The sequence below is a fragment of the Branchiostoma floridae genome, chromosome 3, assembly GCF_000003815.2.
Source record: "Branchiostoma floridae strain S238N-H82 chromosome 3, Bfl_VNyyK, whole genome shotgun sequence".
Lineage (NCBI taxonomy): Eukaryota > Metazoa > Chordata > Leptocardii > Amphioxiformes > Branchiostomatidae > Branchiostoma > Branchiostoma floridae.
Window position 1 is genome coordinate 22,116,048 of NC_049981.1, and position 10,361 is coordinate 22,126,408.

At 44.4% G+C, this 10,361-nt stretch overlaps 2 protein-coding genes across 2 annotated transcripts in view; one reads left to right on the plus strand and one right to left on the minus strand.

Annotated features, from left to right (window-relative positions):
- LOC118410752 (rho GTPase-activating protein 39-like) overlaps positions 1–3,000 on the minus strand; it is a 35,959-nt gene extending 32,959 nt beyond the window's left edge. The window contains 1 exon segment of the mRNA XM_035812528.1: positions 792–3,000. Within this exon segment, the coding sequence (XP_035668421.1) occupies positions 792–2,861 (2,070 nt within the window). The 5' untranslated portion in view covers positions 2,862–3,000.
- A 201-nt stretch (positions 3,001–3,201) lies between these two features.
- The window catches only part of LOC118410751 (palmitoyltransferase ZDHHC6-like), a gene marked incomplete in the record, with an annotated part of 21,946 nt that continues 14,786 nt past the window's right edge, over positions 3,202–10,361 (plus strand). The window contains 6 exon segments of the mRNA XM_035812527.1: positions 3,202–3,384; positions 4,293–4,439; positions 5,563–5,669; positions 8,573–8,664; positions 9,291–9,447; positions 10,211–10,354. Of these exon segments, the coding sequence (XP_035668420.1) occupies positions 4,301–4,439; positions 5,563–5,669; positions 8,573–8,664; positions 9,291–9,447; positions 10,211–10,354 (639 nt within the window).

Sequence of the window (10,361 nt, forward strand, 5' to 3'; positions counted from 1 at the left end):
ACTCAATATGTATGTACAGCATATTCTTGATACTGTATTTAATTTGTAAATGTCAGAAAAATAAAATCTAATAGACTATGTTGTGCTACTTGTTTAAGATGTCTAAGTCAGCTGTAGAATTTCTGCTTTGAGATCTGAATAGTGGGAGAAGGTTTCTAATTAGGATTTACTGGCATCTAGTTTATCTTCATCTTTATCTTTGGTTTATCTCATGTTGTGTGGCAAGATTTCCATGTAGGTGACTCAGCCCACCTATCAGAAATGAATTTCAATTCAAGCCCTTAGAGGGTACCAGTATCTTGACCCCAACATACCAATAAACATATCTGGCAGTCGGAACAAACACTGGCAGGTGTTTGTATGACTCTAAATAAGGATCATTCACAGTTGTGTATAAGGGGAATGGGCCCACACACATGGGTGCAGGGAAAGCCCCACTGGGGTCCAATAATAACTGACTACCCACAAGAATTCGGTAGGACAACAGATAAACACAAAGTAAACCTTGTCACTCCACCTACACAAATAGACCCAATAAATTTCAGCTCTGCCCTAACTGGCATTACGTATGCAATACGTCACTACATCTGTACTCTCCAATAAAGGAATCGCAGGTTCAAATTTTTTATCTACTACTAAGTACTAGTACAAATGTTTTTTTACAATACCTAACCACCTCACATAGGCAGGACCATCTCACATTCAGTTTTGCTTGACTGTCTTATCAACTTGAAGGTGGTTAAAAGATGTGGATATAATCTTAAAGGATAAATCATCTGAAACTACCTTACCTGTATCAACTTGAAGAGTTCCACTGCTTCTTTCTTAAGTATCTTGTCTTCTGTCACAATAAGTGGTTGCTTGATGGGTTCTTTGCTCCAGGACAGCATACTCGCTACCGACACCTTCTTTTTGAAGATGCCCTTCTTTGGAATAGCCAAGTGCTCCTGGGCAAAGTTTTCGATGTCGCTCTCCGACGATGGCTTACTCCTGAACACACCGGGCGGTGATATGGCTGTGGCCGACGATCTCCTGGCCATTCCAGGCACCGTGCAGGAGCGGGGATCGTGCTGAAGAAAGTTCGGGCCATCTTTGACGGACAGATCAACGGACTGGGATTGCATGAGTGGGGGAGGGGGAGAGATGTTGCTCTGAAGAGACTGGCTCTTCTCTAGCGCTGTCATCGCCGAGCTGTCTGACTTCTTTCTTCTGAGCGAAGCGTGCCACGAGTTGGGATCTGTGTTCTCGTGGATCATCTTCGACCCAGGGGAAGGACTACTGAAAACTCCATCACTCTCGTATTCGAAGCTCCCATCGCGGAGAGAGTTACTAGCGTTGCTATGTAAAGACTGTTGAGAAGCGACAAAACTATCTTTCCTGGCGGAAAAGTGGTCGCCAGGGTCGGAGTAGCTAGGACTTCCCGGCGCGGAGAGATGCGAACGGACGAGGATCGGGCTGTCCGGCGTTTCCCTGTCGTGTCTACGCGATAAACTAGGACTTCCCGGCACGTGCGAGTAGTGGGAGTAGATAGGGCTGCCGGGACTCTGCCGCACCGGGGCAAAACTGGAGGTGACTGACATGTGGGCGTGTCCCATCGTCGGACTGGCAGGCACGTCTCGCTGGTGCGAGGACGACACGCTACCCTGCCTGCTGTGGCTCGTGTACTGCTGCTCTCTATCTACAACACTCACGCCCATCCGCGGGCTGCCGATGACCTGCCCGTCCCCTACCGCACCGCCACGCTGTCTACTGTGACCAAACGTGGTGAACTGGTACTGGTCTGTTTGGAACGAGGACGAATACGACTGTGTGTCCTGCGAAACTTGCTGCCCCGTCGATTTTTGCCTGGGGTAGTCCGTCAGCGGCTCGGTTGGCGCGGCAATCCTAGCAAGGAACTCTGTGTTGACGTATGTTGGTTCGTCATCCCGATTGCGCGACCTCATACTTCCTTGACGACTGTGCGACCCCTCTGATGTCTCCATGGGGTAACTATGCTGTGATGTAACACTCGCCTTTCGCGAAACCATCCTGCCGTCCGCCGTGTACGAGGTGTTCTGTAGAGACGTCTTGCTGCCCTGTCGACTGTGACTGTTAGAGGGCGTCGAGTGTTCGCTCCCGTCTGAGGTACTGTATGGACTCGTGTGACCCTCCCTCATTTCTCGTTCGGCCTGCGCCTGCTGTCGGGCGAGATATTGCCGTTTTGACGTCTGCGGGAACTTTGGTTTGTGTGACACTCTAGGGCTCATGGCACTCTTAGCAGCAAGGGAGGCCTCACTTCCTCTGTACTGGTGTGTCCCGTTAGTTTTGATCCTGGGCCTCTCCGCCCTAGGCGTCTCTGGGGAGGAGGCGGATGTCTGTTGTTGCATGCTATGTTTCCTCCGCTCGCTCCGTCTCTGCCTCTCGGACCGTTCGTGTCTTCGGGTGGAAGGGGAATCCGTCCCCCTGCGGTACCTCGGCGAGCTCGCGAACCTCCCCTCGTACAATGGCACGGGATTCTCGGCGTCCAGATCGTCCGGGGAGGTTTGGGTGGACATCTCGCAAGTGACTTTCCTGGGCCGGTCATCGTCGGGGCTCGAGTCCTCGCGCACCTCCGTGTTTTGCTTCAAAGTCTGCAGTTTGGCCAGCGGTATGATGTCGGCGTTCTGCGGGCGATGCCACACAGTTCTCTGAGACGTGGCATTGTAGTAGTAGAACCTTCCGGTGTTTTGGTCGAACAATTCCCACCATTGATTGTCGTTGGTTCGCTTCACTTTGCATCCCGGCGGAGGATCCCACACGCACTCGCCCGTGATCAGGTTGGCGTACATGTGCTCCTTAGTCCTCGGCTCGATGATCTCGACCCATTCCACCCGTTCCGCCATCTCTGCGGATTGCTTGTGGGCGTTCTTGACCCACAGAGAAAGGGCAAAAACTAAGGAAAAGGCCCCGGTTCGGACAAAGGGCTGGGACACTCCTCACACTTCCGCCATCTTGTTGTCATTCTCGCACAGAGAGCATGCGCACACGGATGACAGCTCATTTTCCGAGCCGCCTGAGACGAGCTCCCTGATTGGACAAAAAATGCACAATTTTACGCAATTTCACGATATCGCATTCAAATTAACACAGCAAAGTTTAACTTAGACCGAAAGACGAGCAGAAATGCAAACGGCGACAAATCCCCGAGCGTGAAATCTTCACCTAACGGTCGGGACCGGGTCAGCGTGTCAAAGGTCAAAGACACACCTGTTTCAGGAAAGGAAGCGAAACGCAGAGGATGTTTTTGAAGTTTCCTGTCTTTATTCTGCTGTTTCAAAGTGGCGTTTCCGCCCCAGACGAGGACTGACCACGCACAGACGGTGACTGCTGACGTCGAGTCCCAGTGGCTGTGGCGTACGCACCACGGTAAGGAGATAACCACATATTTCACACGGAAAATAACCACCGCCCCTCCCTCAGCTACTAGTAAGTCCCCTGGCACTGAAACAAGGTTGAAACAAAAACGTTATAACTTCTGATTTCAACGTACCGGTCAAGTTTTCGTGCGTTCATACGGCCTGTACTGTTATTCTGAGTAGCCATTTGTATGGTAATGGCGATGAGGTTGTAGGGAAGGTTATAATATTAAACTTCCTTGGTCATGGTCAAATGCATGCCCTAGATTATTCTGTATAACCCAGTATGATTAAAGGGTTAATAATGACCCGACCGTTCCTAGGTGTATATCGTGTCATAAATATGATAATTTCTTTATAATATAGCAGTAACAGTGGGGTTCAAGCGCTGCAAAACTGACTATGCCAAATGAAATGGTCCAACCTCAAGCATTGTTGTTAGCTGCCATTGGGTTTGTGAGCTGGCGGCCCGGGTTTAGCGTGGGTTCGAATCCCGGGAGCCAGGAGATTGTTTCTTGAACCCCACTGTTACAAAGTCTACACTAGCACATTTTTTTATTGTAAGACCCTAAGATACAAATTCCTGTTTCACACTATATCGGTACATAAATACATACAGTTGCACAATTTTTGAGAAGGGGTCGTATGCTGCAGAAGGCAACATTATGCGGGAATTGTCCCACGAGAATAACTTAACGAACACATGCGAGAACTTCTGAGGGTGGCAGCAGAAGTCGCCAAACACACGCGAGATCAGACAATGCCTTGTCCAGTCACTTGGCCGGGCCTGAGAATAATAGTTGGGAATATATGCTTTTAGTATTAATATATAGATTTAATTTTGAAGACTATAGCTCTCATATTTGAAGCCAAAGTTCCCACATATTTAGTCAGGCTTTATCTGTTGATTGTCATCAGGAGGAACCATGGCACCGAGGATAGACTGGCGAGACCTGAGGCGGCTGTGCCACTGGGGCCCCCTGGTGGCTCTCTTCATCATCGTCTACTGCTACGTGATGGGCGTCGGCTGCATCCTCATCTGGTGGCCGCCCGTCACTGCAGCAGGTGGGTGTGACAGGTTCTCACTAGGATTTTTTCACAGCTTAGGGGCATCTAAGTGCAGCAAAGCCATGTGGTAAGCAATACAGTCGTGATTATTCAAAGGGGTCTGGGGGAATTCTCACCCTGAAAGAATTTAATTCTACAACCCTCAGAAACTCTATTTCCTGCATTTTGAGGGCCAAACCTAGTAAATAAAGCCTATATTAGTTTGTTACAAAACAACATAAAAATCCCATTTGCTGGTTGATACACACCATAGGGGCCCAAAGCACAGCATAGGGGACCCAAATCAAAGCATAGTGGCCCCTGGTCACAGGTGAGAATGTTCAAATTAAATTGTGATTGCACCGATTGTAATGTAAATGGATGTCTGCATATGTAAGTGTGTGTGTGTGTGTGTGTGTGTGTGTGTGTGTGATGATTTGGTATTATGTCTTGGGAAAACAATGGTAAACTTTGCCCATGGGCCTTCTAGTGGCTAACCTTATTACTGCAGCAGAACTTTCAGTTTTTGTGTCTTCTGTTATGGACATGCTAGGTTTTTTGTGGCTGATATCTTTCGATACCTGGCAGAGGTGGTGTAGATTTGGGCCTCCTAGTAGCTTGTTCTGCAACAGCAGGAGCATTTTTGTTGATGTCTTATAAAGAAGATAACAGAACCAAGTAAAGCAGATTTCTATATCCTGTACTGTACCTCTGAACTGTACTAATATGATTTGTGTCATACATTTCATGGTTCTGCATGTTTTCAACTTGAGTACTGTAAATGCATTTAAATTTGCGGGGATTTAATTTCGCGGTACAGGAAAAGGGACTTTCCGTGGTGGAATTAAGTTCGCGGTAACACCATAGACTGCAGTCTAATACCATAATAGAAAAATGTTCGCGGTGGTTTTAAGTTCGCGGTGAAGTGGTCACCGCGAAAACCGCGAACATTAATCCACCGCGAACATTTCTGCATTTACAGTAATTATGGAGCTGCAATTATGTGATAATAGTGATATAGATACATGCATGTGTGAAGGATAAAAATATTAAATGGAAACTGAGTGCAAACACCATTAATTGGTACATTTGACTTACCGGTTATCATCTTTCCTTCCTTGCCTTCCTGTACTGTTTACAGGAGTTGCTCACCTGATTGTGTACACAGCGTGGGAGCTGACTATCCTGTACAACTTCTTCCAAGCCATGCTGCTGGGGCCGGGCTTCGTGCCGCTCGGATGGAAACCGGTAGGGAGAACATGTGTGATATATATTTGCCACATGATATGTCACTTGTCATGGGATTTTGGGCACCAAAACTGGAAATATTCTCTGGAAAAAAATGTTCCCTAATGTTTTCTATCATAACAACTTGTAAAAATATGTTTGTCAGTTTTTACAGTGAAAAGATGGCTGATACGTTATGTGTTGAACTACCCTCAACAGATTAAAACAAACTTTAAGATGATTTGTTAAAGAATCCAAGGTTTTTTACACATTCCTACAGCAAACAGCGTCACACTTGTACTTTGTGAATGTCAGTAGGCAATATGATAAGAAAGATTTTTTAATTCATGATACATTAAGAAATTCACATTGCTTTTTGGACTCTTCCGAATCCTACAACAGGGGCTTTAAACTAATTTAAGTTTTAACTTTTCAAACTTTAAATGTTTTTACTTGTACTAAAACGTTTGTAATTCCCAAAGTTTTAGGACAATTTTAGACGATACAAACATCTTATAATGACTTTTCACATGCAAAACATTGTGTTATTGATTAAATTCAAAGTATGTGTATGAATATGTTTCAAACTTTATGATTCCTGATAGAAAATCTTTAGGTTGAGAGGATTATAGCATTCGATCATCAGTCTTTTACTAGCTGTACCTTAGACCCAGAAGTAGGCTGATTTCCCGACCCCCGGTGACCTGAGGAGGTATGATACATGGCCAGATTACTTCACTAAGCCTGGTGTATGAATCATCACGGCACCAGTGAAGCACACCAGAAACACAAGGACAACTGCAGCATGACATGAATTCATTACCCACATGCTAATTTCTCAGCAGGCAGGGAAGAACGGAAATCAATATGTTGAGAAAAAACAGAGGTCTGTTTTCCTGAATCATCTATTCAAAAGCAAGTCAAAAGCAATTGTTTTCATCTAATTAAAAAAAATCATTTTCTAATAACTACAGATCATTCGAAAATCAAGTTGTGTAAACGTGAGTTTGTAGCTTTCATCATTCTGCACATGAAAAACGTGGCTTCATTGCTTTGCAGTGGTACATGTATGTACCAAAGTGCTGTATTTTCTCATTAAAAAAAATAATACTAGGAGCTGATAACATAATCCAAGTTGCTCCAAAAATCAGATTTAGAATTCTTTCATGCCTATCTATTAATATTCCTTATGGCGCCATTCATTCTTCATCCAATAATGAGAAAACAATTGAAAGTCAAGATACCAATTTAGCCAGGTAAGAAACCTCAATGAAAGACTTGCTCATTCACTTTATATGTACACTTCTGTAGTTGAAAGTCTGTGAAATGGAGTAAAGTAAGCTGACATTTAACCACTGTAAACCATAACCACAAAATGTAGTTAATCTCTACTGGTGACATTGTGGCCTTGTGGTCGAGTTGTTGGGTTAGCAACTAAATGTTGTGGGTTTGAATCCGAGTGTGAATATGAGTGCCTAGCTGTGGTTAGGGATGCCTGTGTTATGTATTGAGGAGAGGCATACCTTGAACATGTTAATTACAGAACCTGATGCATTTATCGATAGGAGCAGGGTAATCTCCAGGCAGATCCTACGATGGTATAAGATAGCACCAAACTGGCCAAGGAGTATAGTCAGTCAAGAGGTGTCCATTTGCCATGAACGGTAGCCAAACACACTCCTAGGCCGGCTTCACTCCACTGGCAGCTTTTGATACTATCTTATGCTACCATAGGATCTGCTTGGAGATTAGGAGCAGGGGTCCTTCCCAGTGTGAGTAGATAAAAGCTTTCCACTGGTCATACGCAGCTTATATCAAACATATAAATTAGAAATGCCAATATTACACCATAGGGAAGTTTACCGGTTATGCAAAGAAACATACAAACAATCAAAGTGATACTTTGATGATGAAAGTTGGAAATTACTAAAAGTTTCCTTTGCTACGGGATGTGATTCATCTGACATCATGTCTTTGGGAAATGATTGTACAACAGTTATGCTGATGTCAACAAAATATCCCATCTGTTGACAAACATGACAGATATTAACACTTTCCCCGATGACCTATTCATTGTTTCTGACTCATTCTATCATTATCACTGGGATCATAGCCAATATGTGCTTAATGACCAGAAAATTGAAGAATGATGAATAAAGCCATCATGATGTTTTTTGTTTTTCCTTACATAAGGCCATGCTGATTTGATAATATGGATGACATCCTCTGGGCACCTCAAAATTAATGCAAGCATGGGAAAAAGTTGAAATTATGAAATCAAAATGGTCAGGAAAGTTGAAGACACAGAAGATGCTATACCTCTGTCTTTTGATTTTGACATAGTCATCCATTTTTGATAATTATTTGCAGTTGACGGCATAAATTTCTCATTTTGCAGCTACTCTGTACGATTTACAGTATGGTTGAAAACTTTTTGGGGGGGGGGATGTGGGTGGACAAAAACTGATGCGCACACAAATATCATCCATGTAATCCAATCAACAGAGGGCTATATGATTGTACATTTAAGGAGCATGTAGTCAAATCTAGTCACCTTCAGGCAACCACCTGTTAAGGCACCCGCCTCCATTCACAAGACACATGGAAACTGTCCCATCCGCTTTTACATAGTTAACCCCACCCTGTCTTAAATACATGTATATTTTGTACCAGGGTTAATTACAGTCAAACCTGGTTGGGCAACCACCTCCAGTCACAAGCAACATCAAAACTATCCCGTCCATTTTTACATCGTTAACCCCACCCTGTCCTAAACAACCACCTGTCCTCAGCATTCAATATTCCTCAGTCTCTTATGTGGTTGCTGAATTTGACTGTAGCAGTACATGTACATGTATGTGAATGGATTGCAAAAGAAAAGTGCTGAAATTTCTCTCCCCATGTCTTCATGTTCTGACTTACAGGAGAAGGAGGAAGACTGCCAGTTTCTCCAGTACTGTAAGCAGTGTCAGGGGTACAAGTCTCCCCGGTCACATCACTGCAGGAAGTGTAAAAGGTAAAATATATTTACAGTATTTTATTCATATGAGGGTTCATCTGATGAAGGTTTGCTTTGTTGCTGTTGCCATACTTGATTACAACTGTACCATGTACAATTATTGAGCATTCATTCATCCATTTATCCATTCTTTCATTCTGCAAAGGTAAGTACTTTGTTTGCCTGTGCTTACTTGAGAAATGCAAATTGGTACACCAACATATCCAGTTGCTTGAGTAACTACTTTTTGGCGTATCTTATTACCTGGATGTCTAACTTACATTGACGGATGTGTCTAACTTACATCGACGGATGATAAATCAAGATCCAACCAGAAGCAATGTGTTTCCCCAGGTGTGTTATGAAGATGGACCACCACTGCCCCTGGATCAACACCTGCTGTGGTCACCTGAACCACACTATTATATAATGTTGTATAAAAGAATCCACACTGTTTTTCCCCAGGTGTGTGATGAAGATGGACCATTAAACCCCACTGCTACATAATGTTGTATAATCCACACTGTTTTTCTCCAGGTGTGTGATGAAGATGGACCACCACTGCCCCTGGATCAACACCTGCTGTGGCCACCTGAACCACACCGTTAATGTTACATCAAACAATCCACACTGTGTTTCCCCAGGTGTGTGATGAAGATGGACCACCACTGCCCCTGGATCAACACCTGCTGTGGCCACCTGAACCACACCCGCTTTATCCTGTTCCTCCTGTCCGCCCCGCTGGGCTGTCTCCACGCCACCGTCGTGTACGGCTGTACCATGTACAGGTACCTCTACCTGGTACGTATATGTATATGCACACCAACTCATTCAGTAGACATGTATAAGTACCTCTACCTGGTACATATAGTAAAATATTCCAAGAGCCACAGCCGCCCCATGCACTCAAGCTCAGGGTGGGGATATGGATAAGGTATGCGGAAAATAGAAAAACCCCATCCTTAACCTGGGTGTGAGGGGCATGAAGAAGATACTCAACATGAAACAACGGGGCTGCTGCCTTTCTGAATTTAGCCTAGAGCATCGACAGTACCACCCATGCAACCGCCAATTACCAAACCCCCCCAAGTACCAGATTCGGACGTTAAGGATGTAACAAATTTTTGTTTGAGGATGCGCGCCTAATGTCCACAACTTCTGACGAATTTCGCATTGAAATGTGTGTTCTTTTGGGTGTGTATGACATAGATAAAACACATATTAACATATAGAGAAGAAAACTCACTACCGGTACGGAATATTGGTACTGGTCATTTTTACCAAGTTTCTACATAAAGTCAAACTTGGTCTAAGTTAACAGAGGCTTTGTGTTATTTACATGGAGAAAGGATTTTAAAAAGCCAATAGAAGTAGAAACATCAAACAGATTCCTTTGTAGTGAAATGGACCCTTGTTTTGAGTATCGCCCAGTCACAAGTTTTCACAGATAATTAGGACCAGGTTCAGTTCTGGACTTGGACCTGGACCGTACCTGTACCTGGAGTTTTCTGTACTAATATCCACACCTAATCTCTGACCATAACCCTGACTCCATTCCCCTCAGGGTTCCTCCTATTACTACGTAGTGGATGACAATGACCTGGAGCCACTGATTGATGTGGATCTCTACTTCTTCGCCATGCTGTTTTTTGCGACGGGACTGTCCATAGGTGTGACAGTAGCTGTCGGTATCCTGTTTTCTATACAGGTATGTG